Genomic DNA, 27,661 nt, shown 5'->3' on the forward strand with positions numbered 1-27,661 from the left:
CTAATCCTTCTCCATTGTATAATTACATGTTTCTGCGGTTTAAACACACTGAGTCAGAGCTGGAGCGCATCTGCAATGGCAAATTAACCATCAAAGCTGACCTCTGCTCCGCTTAAACAAGCAGATCATTTCACTGTGACATCTGAGGATTCTGGGATATTGTTCATTTGGTGTAAGTGGAGCACTTCATCAGATAAGAGCGATGACTCCACTTCACCTGTCAGCTGTAATCCTGCGCTCAGTTTCACTGCCAGCGCTCGAGTCTGAGTGAAGATGATGCTTCAGCACAACTGGATGACTTAATAATATGAAATTGTGACGCAGACCTTCTTGTGATCGAGGAAACATCATGATCTTACAAAACAATGTACATTTTTTGACTGCTTTTTAAAAAGTTAGTGTGTGAAAGTATGCATTATTATGCATTAATATTTTTTATTATTCATTCATTATTTCTTGATAAATGCCTATTTTCTGAATCCCTGGTGATTTTCATGCTGTGCACTACAGAAGTGTGTTGGTGTGTCGTTCTGGTCTGATGTGTGTCTGTGAACGAGTCGGTCTGATGTTCAGGAATTGAGCTGCGTTACTACAGACACCTTCACTGTGTGTGTGACAGCATGGAAAATTACACCCGGATGTTTCTGTGGAGCCGATCGGGATGAGGTGTGTGTGTGTGTGTGTGTGTGTGCCCTAATGATGACCATGTGACGAGGAACCTGCCGTGAATGAGAGCATTCTGTGACGGACACGGTTACGGATCAGGTGCTGCTAATTTATCCAGCCTGTGCTCAGAGTAACAGGTCACGGGGTCACGAGTGTGTGTGTGTGTGTGTGTGTGTGTGTGTGATGTGTTTGAAGGGATAGTTCATCACAAAATGTTCCTTCTGTCATCATTTACTCTCCCAAAAGCATTAGACTGAATTGACTTAATATATATATATATATATAGATATACAAGAATAATTGATGTTATTAAGAAATATAAAAATAGTATAATATGATATTATATAATATATATAATTGAATAAACATTTACTATGTTTACTTACTTTATGTTACTATGTTTACTTACTTTATAAGATATTTAAACAATATAATATAAATTGTATTCATAATATAAATTTTTCAGTAAAACTTTGTGTTCTGCAGAAGAACTTCATACAGGTTTGGATCAACATGATTGTGTAAATTATTAATTTTTTGGTGAACTAAACTTCATTGAAAGTGTAATTGGTGGGTTAATTGGTGTATAATTAGTCATTTTATGTCATGGTATAATATTGTTATTGAATAATAAACAAATAAATGTGTGTGTGTGTGTGTGTGTGTGTATAAATATATTAAAGAGTATTTGAATTTGAAATATAATAAATAATAAATTATATATAAAATAAGTACTTATAATAAATATAACAAAAATAATATATATGAATAGGTAATATATTAAAAATATTAATATATTAAATATGTATAATAATAATATTATTAATAATAATAATACTCATAAAATTATTTATTTATTAAATATTAATTTATAATAATTAATTAATATATATATATATATATATATATATATATATATATATATTAAATATATAAAAAATATAAAATATATATTGTAATTATTTAAAACATCAATTATTCTTGTATATCATATATATATATATATATATATATATATATATATATATATATATATATATATATAAATGATTTAATTATAATATTTATTATATTTAATTATTATTATTATTATTATTATTATTATTATTATACATAATATACATATTATTTGATATAACTATTCCTATATTTTATTTTTGTTATAATTAATATAATTATTTAATATATCATTTATTCTTAATTTATATATATATATATATATATTAGTAATAGTTTATATATTAAGTTTGTGTATAATAATAATAATAATAATAATAATGATATATCAGTTTATATTTGGTTATATATTATAATTATTTATAATTATAAAATATTAAATACTTCATATATTAAATATATTTAATGGTTTACATATCAATTACTGCAGTTATTTATATATATATACACACACACACACATATAGTTTATATATTAAATATATATATTTTTTTATAATTATGTATAATATTAATTATAGTAATAATAATAAATGATAGAATAATTCATATATTAAATAGTCTATATTTATTAATCATGTGCATATTTTTGATAATCAAGTGATTTACAAACAGAAGGAATTTGATTATTTTCAGTTTTTAGAGCATGATTGACACAAAGAAACACGCGAGATGATTAATATCAGCCTCGGGTCATGGATCAGAAGTGTGGTGGTGTTGATGGCGTTACGGTGTGTTTCTGCGTCTGCTTGTCATCGGTTGCCAAAACACTGAGATGATCATGAGAGATTCATTCATCACGCTCACAGCGCTCGACATCCGTCTTGTTTTCACTTGTCTGTGGGCACAAATATTCAGCTTTACAGTAAGTGAATGGAGTGATATTTCAGAGATGGATTGCGTTTCCAGCGTTTATTGACTGCAGAGAGGTTATGGAGATACATTAGCAGAGGAGAAAACAGACGGGAGATCGATCAGAGTCCATCTGACACGCCAGCGTTAAAAAGTGCAAATGACAGAGAAAAACATGCTGTTTATCCACAGAACGGGATTCTCATGTTTCTAAAGCAGCTAAATATCATTAAACATTTCATTTATAGTCAGCATGAAACATATTTTACTTCTGTAATATTTCTTGGTGAAACAAGATATTCAAAAATTTAATTAATTAAAAGAGTCTCTTCTGCTCACTAAGGCTGCATTTATTTGATCAAAAATACAGTAAAATTTGTGAAATATTTTTACAATTTAAAATAGCTGTTTTCTATTTGAATATATAGTAAAATATAATTTATTTCTGTGATCAAAGCTGAATTTTCAGCATCATTACTCCAGTCTTCAGTGTCACATGATCCTTCAGACGATGATCATGTGTCGACGATAGCCAGAGATATTGTCAAAAGCATCAAATATTGGCAATATTCAGAGGATTTGGCATTTCCAATTAATGTAGGCCTGTTACATTCTTCTAGTCTATTATTATTACTATTAGATTAGGCTACTTTTATTATTAAATCAATATTAATCAATATAGAGCATCACATAACTGACGTGCTGTGAGGATAATAAAAGATTAGCTCATCTTTGAAAATGTTTTAAATTTTTTTTTAGGTCTATTATACAATGAATTGTAGGCCTATAATTAAAATTATTAATAGTCAATGAAAATTAAGAGCTACTTACATACAAAAATACAACCTGTTTAAAATGAAATATTATTATTCTCATTTGTTTCACTATATACGGGCCACAAGAAAAATAATGTAATAAATGAAGACAGTTATATACCGTTATCAGCATATTATGTTGAAATTCGTCTCTGAGAGAATATGTTCCATTAACGCAGTATTTTTTATTGTAATTTTATTTTTATTGTATTATTTTTATATTATTTTATGTACATTTTTTATTTATTTATGTCATATATTTAAATTTATTTATTTTATTTTATATTATTATTTATTTTATTTTTCATTACATATATGTATATAATTTTTTATTTTTATATTTATTTTTTTATTTTTCATATTTATTTTTTTATATTATTTTATAATTTTTTAATTATATCTATTATTTGTTATTTTACACTATATATATATATATATATATATATATATATATATATATATATATATTTAATTATATTTTATTTTTTATTATTTACTGTATATAATTTTATTTATTTATTTATTTATATCATATATTTAAATTAATTAAATAAATTAAATTCATATTTATTTATTTTATTTTATATTATTATTTATTTTATTTTTCATTACATATATGTATATAATTTTTAATTTTTATATTTATTTTTTATTTTCATATTTTTTTATATTATTTTATAATTTTTGTATTATATCTATTATTTGTTATTTTACACTATATATATATATATATATATATATATATATATATATATATATATATATATATATATATATGTTATTATATTATTATTTAATTATATTTTATTTTTTATTATTTACTGTATATAATTTTATTTTATTTTTTTATTTATTTATATAATATATTTAAATTTATTTATTTTATTTTATATTATTTTTTATTTCATTTATTTTAACACAGCGTCAGACAGCAGACCGAGGTTAAGCTTTCACCGGCATAACTTTTGCGCAAAGTTTGCACGTTGCTTCTTGTGTGATATCCATTGGCTCTCCTTGGTTTAAAATGGAAAGATTTACAATATTGTGACGTATCTCTCTTTTTTAAAATTCATTTATGGTTAATGCACGCTCGAGTAGTCGATTGTTTCCGACAGCGCCGACTAGTGGTTGAAGTAGTCGATCTCTCGACTACTCGAATAGTCTATGCAAGCCCTGATGTTTAGAGACGTAATGTTGGTAACTGAGTTGTTAGTTTGTTGGACACTGTGAACGTCGCGATTCGACTGTGATTGAATCCAGATGTGAATCACTAGTTTTGATTCACTGATTCACCAGCTGCAGATTCACTGTTGAGAAAAATAACACTTTTATTCATCATGGATTGATCAAAAGTAACAGTAAAGACATTTACAATGTTACAAAATATTCTATTTCAGATTAATGCTGTTCTTTTTAAGGACCGATGAGAGTTTATTTGATGTACGTGAGTCACATGATCCTGCTGAAGTCGGTCTGTCTTTTTCGGTCAGGTGTGTGAAGGGTGGAAGGTCAGATGATCAGGGCGGGACGACAGGCTGAGACGCTCTGAGCCGCTCGACACGTCCGCAGACAGACAGACAGACGCAGGTGAGAGTGACTGAAATATACGCCTGTCTGAGAAACCTGAGAGACACTTTGTTCCCTGTGACCCCTAAAATATATAATAAAATATACATATGCATATATTTATACATAATAATATAATAATATAAAATAAGGAAATGATATAGATAGAATGAAAACTAAAATGTGTAATAATAAGCTGAAGCTGTTTGTCGTGAGGTTTGACAGACTCTCTCTATATTTGGTTGTCGGAGCATGTCTGATGCTCTACACCTGCTGTCCGACTCAAACTGTTGGACGGTGATTGTGTTTGTGTGCTGACAGAGGAACGCACTCGCTACATGCCTGAACACACACACACACACACACACACACACACACACACACAAACCTTCTTACAGCTGATCATGACGCACAATAGAGGTGACGTGTAGTTATTTTGATATTGATCATATATTCAAAATTATTTTTTTTCTATAAAATTATACAGTAATGTTAATATCAGAATGTTATAAGTCACTTTATTTTGCTGTTATGTGTCCTACAGACCAAGTTAAGACAAGAACAACATTAAAGTTCTGTTCATTTCTGTCTGTTGAATCAAAATATTCAATGTTTCAAAAGGCTAAGAATTGGAGGAAAAATTAAATATGAAAAAAAAATCGTATTTTATGTGTGTGTATTGTGTGTATTTTATAATTTTTTCATTATATATCTTATTTATATTATTTTACACTTTAAATGCATATTTTTAATATATATATATATATATATATATATATATATATATATATATATATATATATATATATATATACAGTATTTTAATTATATTTTATTTTTTATTTACTGTATATGATTTTATTTTATTATTTTATGATTAATATATAAAATATATTTACATCATATATTTAAATTTATTTTATTTTATTTTATTATTTATTTTAGTTTTCATTACATATATGTATATAATTTTAAATTTTTATATTTATTTTTCTAATTTTCATATTTATTTTATTATATTATTTTTTCAGTTTTTCATTTTATATATATATATATATATATATATATTATTATTTAATTATTTTTATTATTTACTGTATATAATTTTATTTTATTGTATTATTTTCATATTATTTTATGATCTATATTTTATTTATTTATATCATATATTTAAATTTTTATTTTTATTTTATATTATTATTTATTTTATTTTTCATTACATATATGCATAATTTTTATATATTTATTTTATTGTATTATTTTATTATTTTTTCATTATATTTATATTATTTTACACTATATATATATATATATATATATATATATATATATATATATATATATATATATATATGTTATTATATTATCATTTAATTATATTGTATTTTTTATTATTTACTGTATATAATTTTATTTTATTTATTTATATCATATATTTTTTATCATATATATATATATATATATATATATATATATATATATATATATATATATATATATCAGCTCTATTCCAATCCAGTCTATTCCTTCTGTTCTTGTCTCAGTTTAATCTGCAGATGTAACTAAGTAACATTAGTCTTGATCCGTTTGTTTGAGTGTATCTTCTGACACTCTGTAGTGATTTTGTTTGGTCAAAACTGACACACACTTGACGTTTCACCGGTGTGTGTGTGCTTTATTGTGTGTTGTGCCTGTGATCAGACGTGTCGTATGTGTGGTCGACATCACAACGCTTGTGAGAAGATCAGTTTTTGTGTCTCTGATCCTGAAGCCCAGCTGGTTTCGGTCTCTTTGTTTGTTCTTTCTTTGTACACTTTCTTCTGGGTTTCTTTCATATTTGCGTGTGTTCTGGCGTGGGCCGGGTTCGTTTGTGGGATTTTAATTGGCGAGCAGAGGCAGGTGGCGCCACCGGTTGCTCAGAGCCTCGTTAGCGCAGCTCTGTGTGATGGCTTTGTCTCTACAGTGTGAATATGAACGCTGGTGCGTGAACTCTTGACCCTGTTCTTTCATGTATAATCACCCAAACCCTCCACAGAAACCCTGAACACAGACCTTCACCGCCGTACATCTGCTTACGCACATTATTATCATTCATTTCTCACTCGAGTCAATTATAATGTTATTTTAGTAGCTATTATTCTCTCTGACCCTGAGAATTAAACTGCCTGTTTTTGCTACTGTACCTTTAAATCTTCATGTTTGAACTTGAGTAGATGTTTTTGAAAAATTTATTCAAATTTAGTTTATTTTCATTGAATATTAAACTCTTAGATTCCAGACGTCTTTCAGGAGCGGCTCTTATGGCAGCTTCACGGTATGAATTTTGTTTTGATTCATTTCAAATGACTCGCTCATGTTCATGTACTTGCATAGAGCATGTTTTGTGTCAGTTCATGTTCTGTGAGTTTGAAAACAAACTATATGAACAAATAAATTTTTATAATTTTCTATTCTGATGAATAGAATAGAATAGAATAGAATAGAATAGAATAGAATAGAACAGAATGGAATAGCAGAACATAGACTGGAATTGAATAGAATAGTATAGAATAGAATGGAACATAATATAATAGATTGGAATAGAATAGAATATAATAGAATAGTACAGAACATAATAGAATAGAGTAGAATGAAATAGAAGAATAGTTTATATAATAGTTTATTTTTCTAATTCCAGTTAGAATAGAATAGAATAGAATAGAATAGAATAGAATAGAAAATAATAGAATAGAACGACACATAATATAATAGATTGGAATAGAATAGGATAGAACAGAACATAATAAAATAGAATATAACAGAACTGAACATAATAAAATAGAATAGCACACAACAGAATAGAAAAGAATAGAATAGAACAGAACAGACCATAATAGAATAGTATGGAATAGAATAGACTGGAATAGAATAGAATAGTATAAAATAGAATGGAACATAATATAATAGATTGGAATATAATATAATATAATATAATATAATATAATATAATATAATATAATATAATATAATATAATAGAACGGAACATAATAGAATAGAACAGAAGAATAGTTTATTTAATAGTTTATTTTTTTAATTCTAGTAGAATAGAATATAATAGAAAAGAATAGAATAGAACACAACTGACCATAATAAAATAGAATAGAATAGAATAGAATAGAATAGAATAGAATAGAACAGACCATAATAGAATAGTATGGAATAGAATAGAATGGAACATAATAGAATAGAATAGAATAGAATAGAATAGAATAGAATAGAACATAATATAATAGATTGGAATAGAATAGAACAGAACAGAATAGAATAGAATAGCACAGAATAAAATAGAACAGCACATAATATAATAGAATGGAACATAATATAATAAATTGGAATAGAATAGAATAGAATAGAACAGCACATAATATAATAATATGGAATGGAATAGAACAAAACAGAATAGAATAGAAGAATAGAATAGAGAAGAGAAGAGAATAGAAAAGTATAGTTTAGAACAGCACAGCACAGAATAGAATAGAACAAAACAGAATAGAATAGAACAGAATAGCACAGAATAGAATTGAATAGAACAGAATAGCACAGAATAGAATAGAGAAGAGAATAGAATAGAAAAGTATAGTTTAGAACAGAAGAGAACAGACCATAATAGAATAGTATAGAATAGAATAGCACAGAATAGAATAGAATAGAATAGAATAGAATAGAACATAATATAATATAACGGAATGGAATGGAATGGAATAGAATAGAATAGAATACAACAGAACAGAACAGAACAGAATAAAATAGACCGGCACTTAATAGAATAGAATAGAATAGAATAGAACAGAACAGAACAGAATAAAATAGACTGGCACTTAATAGAATAGAATAGAATAGAATAGAATAGAATAGAATAGCACAGAATAGAATAGAATAGAACATAATATAATATAACGGAACGGAACGGAACGGAATGGAATGGAATGGAATAGAATAGAACAGAACAGAATAAAATAGACAGGCACTTAAAAGAATAGAATAGAATAGAATAGAATAGAATAGCATAGAATAGAATAGAATAGAATAGAATAGAACATAATATAATATAACGGAATGGAATGGAATGGAATGGAATAGAATAGAATAGAATAGAATAGAATAGAACAGAATAGAACAGAACAGAATAAAATAGACCGGCACTTAATAGAATAGAATAGAATAGAATAGAATAGAATAGAATAGAATAGAACACTGCAAGAGTGACGCTGAGGCTCTGTGCATCTGAAACGCATGCACGTACACACACACACACACACACACACACACGTGGAGTCTAATGTAATCAGGCAGGTGTGGGGGTCAGCGAGGGTTTATGGGTCGGGGTCGTGACCCCTGGTGTCGGTTCGTCTTTGTTGGACTGTGTTAATTAGAGTCTTTGGGTTCCATTGTGCACAGACACTTACCCACAATCCCTTCATTAAACGCTCCTGTGAGTTTGGCAGGTTGGCCGCATGTTTTCGCACATTAATAATGGGAAAAAAATCCTGAAGGAATGCTGTGGGTTCGGAACACGTTAAGATCCGCGTACAACATCTGTGACGGGCTGGAGATGAAATCACATTTACAGTAATGCACATACAGTACAGATGTCTGCACCAGGGTTATTATACTAAAACTAAAACCATAAAAAAACATTTTGGTAACTTAACTGAATCCAAATAAAATGCAAAAAAAAAAAAAAATAGAATTATTTTATTTAGACTAGTTCCCAAGGCCAATCTAAATATATTTTAAAATAATATATAAAACTTTATTTTTATTCAGATTGAAGTAAAAACTCCTCTTGACTTACATCACTTCTCAAAATCTAACCAACAGCAGTGATGTCATTGTGATATTTGCATACTGACTCATGATTGGTCACTGATGTAAACGGTGTCATGTTTCTCACGCAGCGTTTCAGAGTGTGGAGCGAGAGGAAGAGCTTCAGGAATCTGTAACTGGAAACTGTTATTGATTAATGACTAATCTGAATATTAGAGGAGCCAGAGCCATCAGTAGTGCTGAATGAAGTGTTGAGGAAGCGTGAGGAGGGTGGAGGTGTCAGACGCGCCTCTTTACGGCCTGCGGTCTGAATCCACCCTCACATAAACTTTGTTTTTGTCCTGCTGCTGAATCAGGACGTCTGCTCACAGAAAACGTCTTTCTTCTGCTGTTTTTACCACATTTAAGGGGTGTTTTTAGACATGACATGGAGTAAACTGTGGTAAAATCACTCATGCATGGCTTGTCGTGGTTTATTGCTTTTATAAAGTGTCAAACAACGGCAATATGGTCAGTTTGTTCTATTAATAAAGAGAATGAATGATTGTTTTGTGTGTGTATAATGCGTTTCTGCGTCTCTTTGAATGAACTCATAGTTTGATGATTTGATTTGGCGCCGGCCGACACAAACAAGCTTCTCATTAGAAACTTGTGCTGTTTTTGGCCTTGATGATGGAAAATCTCAGACACAGTCAAAGGACAAAATGTGTGAAAGCGGCCGGATCGTCCACCTGTTTACTCGCAAACATCGGATCATTTGAAGGGAAACAGGAACATCAATCTGTTTTAGATTAACTCAAATCTTCATTTTCTCCCTCATACAGGCTTCATTTTGTTTGTACTGATTGTATTGTTAAAATTTTGCTTTGCTTGAATGTAATTAGGGCCCTCTAGGGTTTTATTTTTTCCCAATTTTTGTTATTTTAGGGGTAGCGGTACACAAAACTCACTGTTCGGTACAGTTTTCGGTACAGCAGGTTAGGAGAAAACTAAACATAAAATTGCTTCTTTTTTTTATTAAACAGTGGTTTACTGAACAAATTGTGTTTTTGTCTTTAAATATATTAAAATAAATTATAACTAAAAGTTTCTTAAGGATAAAAAAATTATCTCTGCTAATGTATGGAGCCCTTACTTGAACATTATACTACTATAATATTAAAGGTTAATAACTGAGCCCAAACTATTAGCCTAAATTCAGTTGCTTTTTATTTTTAGATAAAATAATCAACACTTAAATAAATTGTAGGCCTATGCAAACATGTAAGCTGCACATAAGGCAGTGTTTGCATTAACTTCTAAATGTTTTTACTCCAAATCATTGTTGAAATATGATCATTTCTACACAGATTTATTGAAACATACATTGAATAGCCTAATCATTAAAAGGTTAAGTAAAATATAATGATTATATAGGCTAATACAGTGCATATATTAAGCGAAAATTTCATTTCTCTAGCGAACTAACAAACTTTGGACACTGAATGGCTTTTCTGAGGTAAATGCTACATCACAAGCTTTCATTTCTGTCGTTGAAACACTGATTGAGCGATTACACGAGATATGACCGTTTCAGTAAGTTGTACTGTATCTTTCAACATACCTTCAGATGTTCATTCATGTTTATTCTGTAAACTCAAAACGGCATTTTCTGTTTAAATTCCATGATTTTGTGGACAGAATTTGAAGGATGACACTTTGTTTCTTATCGAAAGTAACAAAACGTAGAACTTATTGCAAATATTGGTTGTTAATGGTGGTACAATGTTGCAATGTAATGTAACACACGTGTACCGAAACAGTTCAGTATGAATACGTGTACCGTCACACCCCTAATTTTTTCCAAATTCCATGACGTTTTAGTTTAATTCAGTTTGAATAATCAAAAAAAAAAGATGTCAATTGAATTTAAACAGCTTTAACATTTTAATAATTTATTAGAATATTAATTGCCCTTTTATGAATTGTGTTTTGTTTTCCAGAAATTCTGTTTTCTGTGTTTTAATTTTTCTGAATTCTGTTTTCTGATTTAATACAATTTAGTTTTTTTAATTAAAACCAGTGGTAATCAAAAAAATGCATAAAAAATGTAATAATTTATGTAATCTTTTCAAATGTAATCAAATGAAATTTGAACAATTCCTTTCTTTTTTTTTCTGGCAAAAAAAGTGCATCACAACAGTTTAAAAACATGGATGGAAATTGTGTAATATTCCTTAAAAAAACTTTTTAATAAACTTTACTCTGAGAAGTACTTTCTACTGTGCAATAGCAATATATATATTTCATAAGTTCTTATAATTAACATTTATGTATTTATGTATTTGTAGAGAGGCAGTGTCTGTTTCTCATTAGTGCTCACACTAACACGAGCTGATGTCATTTACACGAGCGCACGACTCCAGAGCTCATGCGGTGAAAACTCCCGCAGTCATAACATACTTCACCAACTGAGACGTCACATCTGTGCGCTTCACTTCCACTTCTCCTGGAGTGAGTCTGAGTTAGTTAGTTAGTTCTTAGCATCTTCTGGATTACAAAGTCAGATATTTACCTGCTAATTCGCCAGTGTGTGTAAGAACCCAAACACAGCTGAGCAAACACAGACACACACACAGCTTAATGCTTCTTGTTATGAGCCGTGTTTGCTTTAGTAAGGTGATTTTACTACGGTGAAGCTTCTCAGGTGAGATGTTTACAGGTGTCGCTCACGTCACGCCGTCTGCAGAATCCTCTCTGTGTTTTACACACAGGAAGGGCCTGTTTCTCACGCAAATACACTAAGTTTGGGGTCGGTAGGATGTAATGTTTGGAAAAGAGTCTCTTCTGCTCACCAAGGCTGCATTTATTTGATCAAAAATACAGTAAAAATTGTGAAATATTTTTACAATTTAAAATAGCTGTTTTCTATGTGAATATATAGTAAAGTGTAATTTATTTCTGTGATCAAAGCTGAATTTTCAGCATCATTACTCCAGTCTTTAGTGTCACATGATCCTTCAGAAATCATTCTAATATGATGATTTGATGATTAAGAAACATTTATGATTATTATCAATGTTAAAAACAGTTCATATTTTTGTGGAAACGGAGATACATTTTCTTTTTCAGGATTCTTTGATGAATAGGAAGTTCAAAAGAACAGCATTTATTTGAAATGCTTTTAAATGCCACTTTTGATCAGTTTAATGCATCCTTTCTGAATGAAAGTGTTATTTTGTTCAATAACCCCAAGTTTTCTTAATGGTAGTGCAATTGTGCAAATATTTATGCATCAAAAAGTCATAAAGCTGTATTTTTTCATTGTGTAAAAAGTATAATACTCAGATATTGTCATTTGCATGTTCCTTTAGCTGTTGTATGTCTGTTTTTGATGCTGTACAGAAAATCTTGCACTGTTATGATGCATAAAAATATGCACAGAAGCTTGAAGAAGTAGAAGCTTTCGTCCCCTGCTGTGGCTGTAATGAATCAATTCCCACATTGTTTTTCTTTTCTAAACTTCCTCTGAACAGTCTAACGCTCTTGCAGCGGCACATTGACATCAGGGCTTTTCTAAAATGCTCTAAAAACCTCTTTCTAAAAGAGTGAGAGGATGGATTATGCCTCTTCACCCAGCGTCCCCCGCATGATTCTTGCTGTGACGCTTTCTTAGTCCTCTTGAGAAGTTTTGTTTCGCCGTACCCAGCATTCCCGGTGAGTGACTTCAAAGCTCTCTGATTGTCTCATGCTCCGTGGCGGCGCATTGTGCTGGATTTGCATATTCATGAGGATTGTCTTTCTCCCGCTCACCAGTGGCTCACGGTTGGGATGCTGGGAGTTTGAAAGCAGGACACCATGAGACCTGAAGAAACTCTCAGGAATTACAACAGTTAGACATTCAGGGTCTGTCTTCAGTGAGGGAAACTGAAGTGCTTTAGAGTTCGGTTTTACACCAAATTGTACATTTGTTTTTTCATGCACTGGTCAATTTTTGGCATTTCATACTGTGTTGTTTTCAGATTAGTGGAAGAAAACATCCAAACTACACTTTTGTCCATTTTTAGTCCATGTGCATTTTATTGCACTTTATCTATTTGCGTCTGTGGATTTCAATTCGCATACATTTCTTTAAAGAGTTTTTTCTCCACTTCAGCAGCACTCACATACACCAAAACTTACAGATTAATTCCTGTCTATATTCTGAAGATTTTTACTGATGGGATTGTTCATATTGTATAATTCACCTGATTTATATAAGTTTTTATTACTAAAAACATGGTAAAAAATTTATATATATATATATTTTTAAGCATTGCTAATTACTATTTTAAGTGATTTTATTTTGTTTGATTGCATTGAAAAGCAAAATTTCTGAAATTTTATGTTTAATATGCAAATGAAATGAGGCATTATGTAATTAAATATGCACTCAAAATTCTTTGCTTTATTTTGTATATTATATATTTATATTATTTATTTTGGTGTGTATATATACATATATATGCACATATAGTGTGTGTGTGTATATATATATTTTCATTGGTTTATAATACAGCAGAGCTTATTGGCATAGATGCTTGGGGAATGAGCATGCGCATTCCTTTATGTACGACTTTATGAATGATCTACGCTGTTTGACTGTAGATGTTAGATGAAGTTATTGTACGCTTGGTACGGCATCTCCGGGTTCTTCAGGCAGAAAATCGCAGTGTAATAGGCTGTACTGCTAAATCTGGGGAACAAATTCTTAATTCAATACATAGGCTATAGAGCAAGTGAACATCAAGTGAAGTAAAGTCAAATTTATTTGTATAACACTCAATACACATCGTTTCAAAGCAGCTTTACGAAAAGTTATTGTCTATAAGCTTTAATATTGAGCCGTTTTAGGGCCGGGCGATATCACGAAAGATGTTGCTGATATAAATGATTTAGCTATATTGTATTTATTATTCAGCAGATAAGTCAGTGCCACTTTTAGGACTGCATGGAATTATGGCATTGCAAAGGAGAGATATTTTTTTGTGCATGTCATGCTATTTTTACATCATCCAATTAGGCTTTTTCATATTTGTTTTAGGATCAGTGGATAAGCAAAAACTCGGGATTAAGATAATAAGATAATAATAGACTACCAATAGCCCACACGCCCATATTTTTTGTGCATACAATAAAAAATAAATATTTGCATTTATTGTGTATGCAAATATAAACGAACTGTTGTATAAACGCAATATCACACTCGTAACCGTGTGATTTGGCTGTATATCAGCACGCTGTGATTACCTACAGCCGAATCACAGCCGTGCTGATATACAGCCATATTGCACGGCTACGAGTGTGATATTGCTCATATATATAATAACACATATATTACATGCGTGTGTGTATATAAAATAAGTTTGTTTTTAAATATAGTTATAAAGTTATATAACAAACAAACAACAACAGTACTAAAAGTTTAACTAAAATTAATTATAAAATTATTAAAAAGAACACAAAAACGAATTTAAAATATTAAATAAAATAGTGATACACTCCCCTCTGTAAAACTTTTAACTCTAATATGTCAACAAAATAAAACAAGAATTTTGTGTGCATATTTATTTACATAATGCCTCATTTGCATATTTAAACAACATTTCAGAAAACTTGTAATACATTAAAATGCTTGCAAGTTTGATATCTTCTATATTATCTTCTTTACCTTATTTACCTTAAAATAGTTAGTGATCGGTTTAAACCATCAGGACACAGATAATCAGATGTTGTTGTGTCTGAGAGAGGATGGTCCGGAGATGCCGATGGTCTGATGGCGTGATCCGATTGGGTTTCCCACCTATGTGCAGCTGTCGGCTCATAGGAAATGGAATGTCTTTCCCAGATTCCGTGACCGAACTCTCAACGGCCTTTCAAGACGACAGAAAATCCCCTGTTGAAATTTCACAGTGGCAGGGGTCAGCGGCGCTGTCAGCCGCAACATCGCTCACGGCTCGCATTCCCTCAGCCGCTATTGTAATTCAAGAGTCCGTGCCATCGCCGCCGCTGGTGCCCGCGTCCTTTGTTCCTCACTTGAGTTGTGAATTTTGTGGTTGTCTCACAGATTTTCCAGCAGCATGTGAGCGACAGAGACGTCTGGCCTTAAATCCACACAGATTCTGAACCGCTTGCTTTTTCTCAAGCAAGTAAACGTTAGCTGGACCTTTTGTGTGTTTGTTGGTTATTTATATTTTATAATAACGGTTCACCTAAAAATAAAGTAATTCACCTTATTATCAGACTTCTGAACCATATAAAGCCGTTTAAATATGGTGCATCAAGACGTTTGACTTCAGAAGATCTGTGATGCCTTTGCATGTACTGTATGTACACTACCAACAAAAGTTTTGTGTTGAAAGAAATTAATAATTGCATTTGACACAGATGCATAAAATTGATGAAAAGTGAGGAGTACTAGAGGCTAGAATAGAAGTGAAATCTATATACTGTAAACCAATTTTTTTATAGTTCACTATGCTGGGTTAAAAACAACCCAAGTTGGCTTGAAAATGGACAAACCCTGCGATTAGGTTGTTTTAACCCAGCAAATGTTTTTTTTTAACCAAGCGGATGGGCTGTTTTAACCCAGCGGATGTTTTTTTTTAACCCAGCGGATGGGCTGTTTTAACCCAGCGGATGGGCTGTTTTAACCCAGCGGATGGACTGTTTTAACCCAGCGGATGGGCTGTTTTAACCCAGCGGATGTTTTTTTTTAACCCAGCGATGGGTTGTTTTAACCCAGCGGATGGGCTGTTTTAACCCAGCGGATGTTTTTTTTTAACCCAGCGATGGGTTGTTTTAACCAAGCGGATGGGCTGTTTTAACCCAGCGGATGGACTGTTTTAACCCAGCGGATGGGCTGTTTTAACCCAGCGGATGTTTTTTTTTAACCCAGCGATGGGTTGTTTTAACCCAGCGGATGGGCTGTTTTAACCCAGCGGATGTTTTTTTTTAACCCAGCGATGGGTTGTTTTAACCCAGCGGATGGGCTGTTTTAACCCAGCGGATGTTTTGTTTTTTAACCCAGCGGATTTTTTTTTTTTAACCCAACGGATGGGCTGTTTTAACCCAGCGGATAGGCTGTTTTAACCCAGCGGATGGGCTGTTTTAACCCAGCGGATGTTTTTTTTTTTAACCCAGCAGATGTTTTTATTTTACCCAGCGGATGTTTCTTTTTAACCCAGCGGATAGGCTGTTTTAACCCAGCGGATGGGCTGTTTTAACCCAGCGGATGTTTTTTTTTTAACCCAGCGATGTTTTTATTTTACCCAGCGGATGTTTCTTTTTAACCCAGCGAATTGGCTGTTTTAACATAGCGGATGTTTTTTTTTTAACCCAGCGGATAGGCTGTTTTAACCCAGCGGATAGGTTGTTTTAACCCAGCGGATGTTTTTTTTAACCCAGCGGATGGGCTGTTTTAACCCAGCGGATAGGCTGTTTTAACCCAGCGGATAGGCTGTTTTAACCCAGCGGATAGGTTGTTTTAACCCAGCGGATGTTTTTTTTTAACCCAGCGGATGGGCTGTTTTAACCCAGCGGATAGGCTGTTTTAACCCAGCGGATGTTTTTTTTTAACCCAGCGGATGGGCTGTTTTAACCCAGCGGATAGGCTGTTTTAACCCAGCGGATGTTTTTTTTAACCCAGCGGATAGGCTGTTTTAACCCAGCGGATGTTTTTTTTTAACCCAGCGGATGGGCTGTTTTAACCCAGCGGATGTTTTTTTTTAACCCAGCGGATGTTTTTTTTTTTAACCCAGCAGATGTTTTTATTTTACCCAGCGGATGTTTCTTTTTAACCCAGCGAATTGGCTGTTTTAACATAGCGGATGTTTTTTTTTTAACCCAGCGGATAGGCTGTTTTAACCCAGCGGATGTTTTTTTTTAACCCAGCGGATGTTTTTTTTTTTAACCCAGCAGATGTTTTTATTTTACCCAGCGGATGTTTCTTTTTAACCCAGCGAATTGGCTGTTTTAACATAGCGGATGTTTTTTTTTTAACCCAGCGGATAGGCTGTTTTAACCCAGCGGATAGGTTGTTTTAACCCAGCGGATGTTTTTTTTAACCCAGCGGATGGGCTGTTTTAACCCAGCGGATAGGCTGTTTTAACCCAGCGGATAGGCTGTTTTAACCCAGCGGATAGGTTGTTTTAACCCAGCGGATGTTTTTTTTTAACCCAGCGGATGGGCTGTTTTAACCCAGCGGATAGGCTGTTTTAACCCAGCGGATGTTTTTTTTTAACCCAGCGGATGGGCTGTTTTAACCCAGCGGATAGGCTGTTTTAACCCAGCGGATGTTTTTTTTTAACCCAGCGGATAGGCTGTTTTAACCCAGCGGATGTTTTTTTTTAACCCAGCGGATAGGCTGTTTTAACCCAGCGGATAGGTTGTTTTAACCCAGTGGATGGGCTGTTTTAACCCTGCGGATGTTTTTTTTTAACCCAGCGGATGTTTTTTTAACCCAGTGGATGGGTTAAATGTTTGTTAGTTTAATGAATAATAGTTAAACAATAAACATTTATTTAATTGCTTATTAATAAATGTTTACCTTTTGATTGTTATTGTTGCCTCTAGTAATTATGTGTCTGATTTTTAATTTCCAACCTATTTTGTGTTCATTTTAAGTCAGCCATATAGTAATTTTTAAACAATAGTTGAGTTAAATAAAGCTTCCCAGCAGGTTGGGCAAACACTTAACCCAACCGCTGGATTAAAACAACCCAATTGCTGGGTTTATCCATTTTTAACCCAGCATTTTTTTGAGTGTTTTATGGTGCTTTTTGTCATTTTTGGTGCTCAACTGTGTTTCATTGAATGGAAAAGATCATCCTGAACACAGTTTCTCCACCGAAAGAAAGAAAGTCAATCATGTTTGGAACAACATGAGGGAGAGAAAATTTGGGTGAACTTTTATATCATCTTATATGATGTTTATTAGTCACTTTTGGAGCTTAAATAAAGACTGAATTGTTGGTTGCTGCAGGATTGTTTGCGGCTCATTATCCTCTGCAGTGATTCATATCTCAGGGCTGGTTTTGGGTGGAGTTTGTGTTGTGGAATCGGAGCATGCAGCCCCTCACTTCCCCCCGGACGGCCCATTCTTCAGCAGGGCTCGAGCGGGCCTCACGCTGGGCGTTTGATAGAGCTCGCAGCGAGTGTGTGAGCGGGCCTGACCTACTCACAGCTCCGAACGCCCCAGCCTCCCGAGAGGTCGCCCCGATCGCATGTAATCACACCAAATGAGCACTGACAGCACCAGTGCCGCAGTCACATCACTGCCGCCCCACTGAACTCTCTATTCTTCCTGCTCTCACTTTCTCTTTGTTTTTAGCTCATCCAAAAACATTCATTCACACACACACACACACAAACTTGCACAAACTTTGTGAAAATGACCAGAAAACGCTGGTGGTCCCTGGAGGAGAAAGAGTTAATAAATTATGACTTTTCAATGTGAGTTAAAAAGGGATTCTTCCACCTGTTTTCTGGCCCAGCAGGTGAAAACGATGCACCTGATCTGCTGAACGTGTGAAGTTCTGGCTCTGTGCTCTTGATGTGATCTCAGTAATGGCTTAAGTGGTATCTGCTGTAGTAGTGAGTGCTGGTCTGGAAGGGTTCGGGTGAGATTAGGGCGAGAGGAGGCGTGTCGCGGCCTGAGGTGAGTCCCGCCATCACCTGACGTGTCAATGGCTTTTGTCATGCGCTCTTTCTGCTCTGGTGTGTTTTCACTGGCTGCTTTGTGTTCTTTATCCTACCCATAATGAGCTGTCAATCAACCGCCGGCACCCTAAAGGGGAAAGGAGGAAATGCTTAACCAACCCGGCAGGAACTAGTTTTTACAGCACTCTGAGAGAGAATACATGGTGTGTAATTCGCTTTCATGTTTTTGATGTCGAACTACCTGGAGAAACTTTCTGTAAACTTTAAATGTTGTTTTAGTTGCAATTTACACTCTAAAAAATGCTGGGTTAAAAACAACCCAAGTTGGGTTGAAAATGGACAGTGGTGGGGTTGTTTTAACCCGCCCAACATGCTGGGCAGTTTTATTTAACTCAACTACTGATTAAAAATAACTAAATGTCTGAATTAAAATGAACCTCCAATATGTTGGAAATTAAAAATCAGACAATTACTAGAGGAAACAATAATAATCAATAGGTGAACATTTATTAATAAGCAATTTAATTAATGTTTATTATTCATTAAACTTAGTAATGAATGTTTTAAAACAGCCAATTTGCTGGGTTAAAACAACCCAATCGCTGGGTTAAAACAACCAATTCGCTGGGTTAATAAAAGCCCAATTCACTGGGTTAAAAAAAGCCCAATTCACTGGGTTCAAAAAAGCCCAGTTCGCTGGGTTAAAACAGCCAATTCACGGGGTTAAAACATCCAATTCGCTGGGTTAAAACAGCCAATTCACGGGGTTAAAACATCCAATTCGCTGGGTTAAAACAGCCAATTTGCTGGGTTAATAAAAGCCCAATTCACTGGGTTCAAAAAAGCCCAGTTCGCTGGGTTAAAACAGCCAATTCACGGGGTTAAAACATCCAATTCGCTGGGTTAAAACAGCCAATTCACTGTGTTAAACAGCCAATTTACTGGGTTAAAACAACCCAATCGCTCGGTTAAAACATCCAATTCGCTGGGTTAAAACAGCCAATTTGCTGGGTTAAAACAGCCAATTCACTGTGTTAAACAGCCAATTTACTGGGTTAAAACAACCCAATCGCTCGGTTAAAACATCCAATTCGCTGGGTTAAAACAGCCAATTTGCTGGGTTAAAACACCCAATTCGCTGGGTTAAAAAAGCCCAGTTTGCTGGGTTAAAACATCCAGTTTGCTGGGTTAAAACAACCCAATCGCTGGGTTAAGACAGCCAATTCACTGTGTTAAAACAAACCAATTCGCTGGGTTAAAACAACCAATTTGCTGGGTTAAAAAAAGCCCAATTCACTGGGTTAAAAAAAGGCCAATTCGCTGGGTTAAAAAAAAGCCCAATTCGCTGCGTTAAAACAACCCAATTCACTGGGTTAAAAAAAAGTCCAGTTTGCTGGGTTAAAACAGCCAATTCGCTGGGTTAAAAAAAGCCCAATTCGCTGGGTTAAAACAACCCAATTAGCTGGGTTAAAACAACCCAATTCGCTGGGTTAAAAAAAGCCCAATTCACTGGGTTAAAAAAAGCCCAATTCGCTGGGTTAAAAAAAGCCCAGTTTGCTGGGTTAAAACAGCCAATTCGCTGGGTTAAAAAAAGCCCAATTCACTGGGTTAAAAAAAGCCCAATTCACTGGGTTAAAAAAGCTGGGTTAGCCCAATTCACTGGGTTAAAAAAAGCCCAATTCGCTGAGTTAAAAAAAGCCCAATTCGCTGGGTTAAAAAAAGCCCAGTTTGCTGGGTTAAAACAGCCAATTCGCTGGGTTAAAAAAAGCCCAATTCACTGGGTTAAAAAAAGTCCAATTCGCTGAGTTAAAAAAAGCCCAATTCGCTGGGTTAAAAAAAGCCCAGTTCGCTGGGTTAAAACAGCCAATTCGCTGGGTTAAAAAAAGCCCAATTCGCTGGGTTAAAAAAAGCCCAATTTGCTGGGTTAGAACAACCCAATCTTGTTTTTATCCCAGCATTTTTGTGTATAGGTGTTCAATTCAGTCATCACTAGTACTAGATGATGATGTTGTGATCAAACCTCTTAGTATTTAAGTTCAATGTGTAACTCTTACAGAAGCCTACAGTAAACATTCTAGCAACTGCATGATAAAAATGGTTTAAAACACTGTTGCAACTGCATAGCAACACCATAGCAACTACCCTATCATTATGTCAGAGAGTTTTGCTCCAGCAAACACCACTCACTCACATTATTTTCACAAAATGAATTCTAGCTAATAAATCAATCCAAGCTAAATGTTGTTGGTTTGTCGGTGCAGCAGGAGTTCAGGCACTGTGGTCACGTGACTCTCAGATCACGGGCGGCCCCGGGGCTGTTTTTGGGGGTCGCCTGCCGATCCCGTCCCTCCCTCCCCTGGCCTCCTTTCAGCGGACGCCCTCCCCTGTGCGTGAGGAGGGTCCCGGCTGAGCCGCAGAGATCAACTGCTGCTTTTATTGTCTCTCCACAAGGTGTCCGGAGCGGAGGGGCCGTCCCAAACGCAGGGAGGGAGAGAGTAACACCCTCTTTCTCTCTGTCTGTCACAGGCCGGCCGTCAGTGCGGAGTAACTGTGGAGGGAGCAGCGTGCGTGTACGTGTGTTTCCATGCCCTGGTCGCGCGGGCAGGCGGCTCGAGTCTCAGGGATGGAGCTTCAGGTTCGGACGGGGACCCGCTGGATGCCACTGCTGGTTCTGCTGGGAGTGATGTGTCTGCGCTCGTCCGCTCAGGGTGAGTATCTGTCGTGTTTATTGCCATCTTTTGCTTGCTGTTGTTCACCTTCAGTTCTGTGACTGACCCCCTGTTGCTGCACGTCATGTTTCATGTTTAGAATATTTTTCGGACGGGCGCCAGAAATGCAGTGCCAAATATGCACCGGGGAGAACTATAAAATACATTCCGTTTCAAATATGCGTGGCTCGTTATGCAGAACTTGTCCTTGGAGTTTTAGTTTAAGTTGTATGTGCGTGTGTGTGTTTTAGGAATCCGTTCACCTGTTAACTGCTACAAAAGAAACAAACAACAAGTCTGTCAATTAGTATGATGAGTTAGCATGAATAATAATTATGTAAGAATCAGAAAAATACTGTTTGAAATAGTTTTAGGGAGTTTGTCAACATGCAGGATGTCAAATTCATGATTGATATTAAGAATACATTTTTGTCTTTATAAGCTTTAATTAAAATGTAAAAATGAGTCTATTTCATGAGTAGTTGATGCAAAACGTGTCAGAGTTTGGGTCAAGATTTTTAGGTTAAAATGTTTATGCACGTGTGCATTTAAGATAACTGAGAAGTTTATAATCACCTGTCAAAAATCATAAGAGTTTGCCACACAGCAGTACATCAACTTCATGTTGAATATTTATTTTGGACGATTCATAAACTTTTATTAATATGTGAAATTGACTTTCAGAGTCTATTTCACTTGATTCAGAATTAAAACAACCCAATCACTGGGTTAAAACAACCAATTCGCTGGGTTAAAACAACCAATTCGCTGGGTTAAAACAACTCAATTCGCTGGGTTAAAACAACCCAATCACTGGGTTAAAACAACCAATTCGCTGGGTTAAAACAACCCAATCACTGGGTTAAAACAACCAATTCCCTTGGGTTAAAACAACTCAATTCGCTGGGTTAAAACAACCAATCACTGGGTTAAAACAACCAATTCGCTGGGTTAAAACAACCCAATTCCCTTGGGTTAAAACAACTCAATTCGCTGGGTTAAAACAACCCAATCACTGGGTTAAAACAACCAATTCGCTGGGTTAAAACAACCCAATTCCCTTGGGTTAAAACAACTCAATTCGCTGGGTTAAAACAACCCAATTCGCTAGGTTAAAACAACTCAATTTGCTGGGTTAAAACAACCCAATTCCCTTGGGTTAAAACAACCAATTCGCTGGGTTAAAACAACCAATTCGCTGGGTTAAAACAACTCAATTCGCTGGGTTAAAACAACCCAATCACTGGGTTAAAACAACCCAATCACTGGGTTAAAACAACCAATTCGCTGGGTTAAAACAACTCAATTCGCTGGGTTAAAACAACCCAATCACTGGGTTAAAACAACCAATTTGCTGGGTTAAAACAACCCAATCACTGGGTTAAAACAACCAATTCCCTTGGGTTAAAACAACTCAATTCGCTGGGTTAAAACAACCCAATCACTGGGTTAAAACAACCAATTCGCTGGGTTAAAACAACCCAATTCCCTTGGGTTAAAACAACTCAATTCGCTGGGTTAAAACAACCCAATCACTGGGTTAAAACAACCAATTCGCTGGGTTAAAACAACCCAATTCCCTTGGGTTAAAACAACCAATTCGCTGGGTTAAAACAACCAATTCGCTGGGTTAAAACAACTCAATTCGCTGGGTTAAAACAACCCAATCACTGGGTTAAAACAACCAATTCGCTGGGTTAAAACAACCCAATCACTGGGTTAAAACAACTCAATTCGCTGGGTTAAAACAACCCAATCACTGGGTTAAAACAACCCAATTCGCTGGTGTTAAAACAACCATGTAATCATAAAAATGCTGTTTGAAATGGTTTTAAAGAGTTTGCCACACAGCTTTACACCAACTTCATGTTGAATATTGTTGAATCAGCTCATATTTATAAACTTGCATGGCTAGTTACGTGAAACATGAAGTTTGTTTATTATTCAACACCAAGATTTTAGGTTAAAATGTGTGTTTTTGTGTATTTTGAGTGACATAAAGTTTCTGATCACCTGTCAAATGTGGTGACAAATTAACTTTTAAAAGTGGAAATAAGCAGTCTGTCCATTAATATGATGAATAATCATGAATATTAAGGTTTGAGGTAATAATGCTGTTTAAAGCATGTCAACATGTCGAATAAACTAGATCTAATTCAGCAGGTGAAGCTGTTGTTCTAGTACGTGTGAGATTGATTATGGTGCTTTAACATGTATAAAGCGGTGAAAGTGGGATGACGTTTGTGTCGCTGCTTCTGGGTTTTTGCTGGTCGGTGAGGCATTTGGCGAAGTCTTTGAGACGTGGAGAAGTGATCTACTGTCAGACACTTGTTAAACACGCAGTTGGGCGTCAGGCTGTAAAATCAATTCCACTCTCACAGCCCACACACACACACACACACACACACACACACACACACACACACACAGACAAATACAGATGAACAAACACCCGCACATGCGCTCGCCCTCACCTAAAATAATTGAAACCCCTGTGTGTCACATTGAGGGTCAGAAATATCCCGCAGCTGGTGCACGTTCACATGGATTTACTGTTTCAGCTGCCGTCTGGCCTGACGCACAGTTAGGATTGAACTTCGGGAAGCTTCATGTGTGTTAGTTGTTGTGTGTTTGTCTGTATTGATTATGGTTTTGTTACATTTACCAGGCGCTTTTTTCCAAAGCAACAAAAGCAGTTTGTTACAGAGCCAACAATATTCATAATATACTATGCCAGGTTAGACAAGTCAACATGAAATCAGAATGTATTTTCATACACATTCCTGGTTTTATTGTGTATAATTCATATTAACAAGACAACTTGACAACTTGTCTTTATAATCTTTAATTAAAATGTAAACACAAGTTTTTATTTTGGCCGCTCTGTGCTTACATGCTTTCACTTTTGATCAATTTAATATGTCCTTGTGAATAAAAATTATTTATTTATAATTTTTTTTAAATAAAAGATATTACTTCAAAACTTTGAATAGTATTATGAACAAAGATATGAACTGTTTTCAAATTAAATTAGAATGATTTCTGAAGGATCATGTGACACTGAAGACTGGAGTAATGATGCTGAAAATTCAGCTTTGATCACTGGAATAAATTACATTTTATTATATATTCACATAGAAAACAGATATTTAAATTGTAAAAATATTTTAAATTTTTTGCTGTATTTTTAGTAAAATAAATGCAGCCTTCTTTCAAAAACAATAAACAAAACTGAATTATTCAAAACTTTTGACTGCCAGTATGTAAATGTACATTTCAAATCCCTTTATATGTTTCACTCAGAAATATATCACAGTTTAGAAGTAAAATGGGTAGCGAACATGATGAACACTTTAGCTCATGCATTCATTTCCACCTGTGCAGCAGAACATCTTCAGAAGTGTTTCTTCAACTTCCTTCAGGGAATTTTTGACATTTCTGTTTCTAAACAGCTCCGTTTAAGTGCTGCATGATTCAGTCGGTGTTGTGGTTGGTGTCTCAAAGTTTAAGAGTCGTCTGTGCGCGTGCATTCCAGAGCGATTCTAATATCAGGAAGCGTCCAACACGTTCTTGTTACACAGTAATCATGTGTTTAAAGTATTTCATGCTCTGCAGACTGATAAGAGGAACAAATGGTGCCTTCAGTGTTTTATGGCAAGGTCAGTGTGGAGATAACAAACACATCTGCGCTTATGAAGGTCCTTCATCTCATCTTCTCTTCCTTGAGAAGTGTTATTCATCTGATGTCTGATAACTGAAACTGTGCTTCATCTCATACATCTCTATTAAAATACTCTTAAAGTGGTAGTGCACCCAAAAATGAAAATTTTGTCATTTACTCACCCTCAAGTTGTTCCAAACCTGTATTTTTGAGTTTCTCTGAGTTTCTTTTTTGTTTAAGATATTTTGAAGAATGTTGGTAACCAAATAGTTAATGGTCCCCACTGACTTCCATAGTATGTAAACAAATACTATGGAAGTCAATGGGGACCAACAAATGCTTAATTACCCACATTCTTTTATGTTCCAAACAAGAAAGAAACTCATACAGAATTATTTTTCTGACCCCATTGGCAGATATTTGTTCTTGTTTTAAGCACAAACTCTCTTAATATTTGAAAAGTCATTTTGCTTCTCAAGTAAATGCACTCTTAAAGGGATAGTGCACCCCAAAAAAAGAAAAAAAGGGAAAAAAAGAAAAGAAAATTTTGTCATCATTTACTCATCATTGTACCAAACCTGTATGAGTTTCTTACTTGTGTGGAACATAAAAAAGATACTTTGAAGAATGTTTGTAACCAAATAGTTGATGGTCCCTATTGACTTTCATACTATGGAAAAAAACACTGTGGAAGTCAATGGGGACCAAAAAATGCTTAATTACCCACATTCTTTTATGTTCCACAAAAGAACGAAACTCATACAGGGTTATTTTTCTGACCCATTGGCAGATATTTGTTCTTGTTTTAAGCACAAACACTCTTAATATTTGAAAAGTCATTTTGCTTCTCAAGTAAATGCACTCTTAAAGGGATAGTGCACCTCAAAAATATAAAAATCTGTCATCATTTACTCACCCTTCTTCCAAATCTGAGTTTCTTTCTTGTGTGGAACATAAAAGAAGATATTTTGAAGAATGTTGGTAACCAAATAGTTAACCCTTTAAAACCAGATGTGTCGTCGGCGACACATCCAACCAAGCTGTATTTACAAACTCACCATATATATTAATGGCCAATAACTGTAATTTATTGAAAGCCAGTTGTTTTCTGAAAAAAATGACACCTTGCACTTGAAAATAGCACATTGTTTGAGAATTTTATAATAAAAAAAAAAAAAAACATAATATGTGAAAACGGGCTATTTTAGCTTTAGGTTCTAAAGGGTTTTTAACTTAAGCCAATTGGGAGAATTACATTAATTCAAAGCAATATTTTGAGTTGATCCAACATAATGTTTTAAGTAAGAAGAAAACGTTTTAAAATGCAATAAAACACATTTCTAAGTAACATGAACTTAAAAATTGTCAACATGAATGCAACTATTTAAGTTGATCCAACATAATGTTTTAAGTAAGGTGAAGACGTTTTTTGCCACAATAAAACGCATTTCTAAGTAACATGAACTTAATAATTGTCAACATGAATGCAACTATTTAACTTGATCCAACATAATGTTTTAAGTAAGGTGAAGACGTTTTTTGCCACAATAAAACGCATTTCTAAGTAACACGAACTTAAAAATTGTCAACATGAATGCAACTATTTAAGTTGATCCAACATAATGTTTTAAGTAAGGTGAAGACGCTTTTTGGACACAATAAAACACATTTCTAAGTAACATGAACTTAAAAATTGTCAACATGAATGCAACTATTTAAGTTGATCCAACATAACATTTTAAGTAAGGTGAAGACGCTTTTTGGACACAATAAAACGCATTTCTAAGTAACATGAACTTAATAATTGTCAACATGAATGCAACTATTTAAGTTGATCCAACATAATGTTTTAAGTAAGGTGAAGACGTTTTTTGCCACAATAAAACGCATTTCTAAGTAACATGAACTTAATAATTGTCAACATGAATGCAACTATTTAAGTTGATCCAACA

The 27,661-nt window shown here is 33.9% G+C and overlaps 1 protein-coding gene across 2 annotated transcripts in view; it reads left to right on the forward strand.

Moving 5' to 3' along the window:
• bmpr1bb (bone morphogenetic protein receptor, type IBb) overlaps positions 1 to 27,661 on the forward strand; it is a 112,446-nt gene that overhangs the window by 50,424 nt on the left and 34,361 nt on the right. The window contains exons 3-4 of one of the 2 annotated variants that reach the window (XM_048181358.1): positions 4,780 to 4,876; positions 21,867 to 22,048. In XM_048181358.1, the coding sequence (XP_048037315.1) occupies positions 21,925 to 22,048 (124 nt within the window). In that variant the 5' untranslated portion in view covers positions 4,780 to 4,876; positions 21,867 to 21,924. The remainder of the gene's footprint in view (positions 1 to 4,779; positions 4,877 to 21,866; positions 22,049 to 27,661) is intronic. The other variant, XM_048181359.1, reaches the window with a different exon arrangement.

Source organism: Megalobrama amblycephala, linkage group LG2 (genome assembly GCF_018812025.1).
Source record: "Megalobrama amblycephala isolate DHTTF-2021 linkage group LG2, ASM1881202v1, whole genome shotgun sequence".
Lineage (NCBI taxonomy): Eukaryota > Metazoa > Chordata > Actinopteri > Cypriniformes > Xenocyprididae > Megalobrama > Megalobrama amblycephala.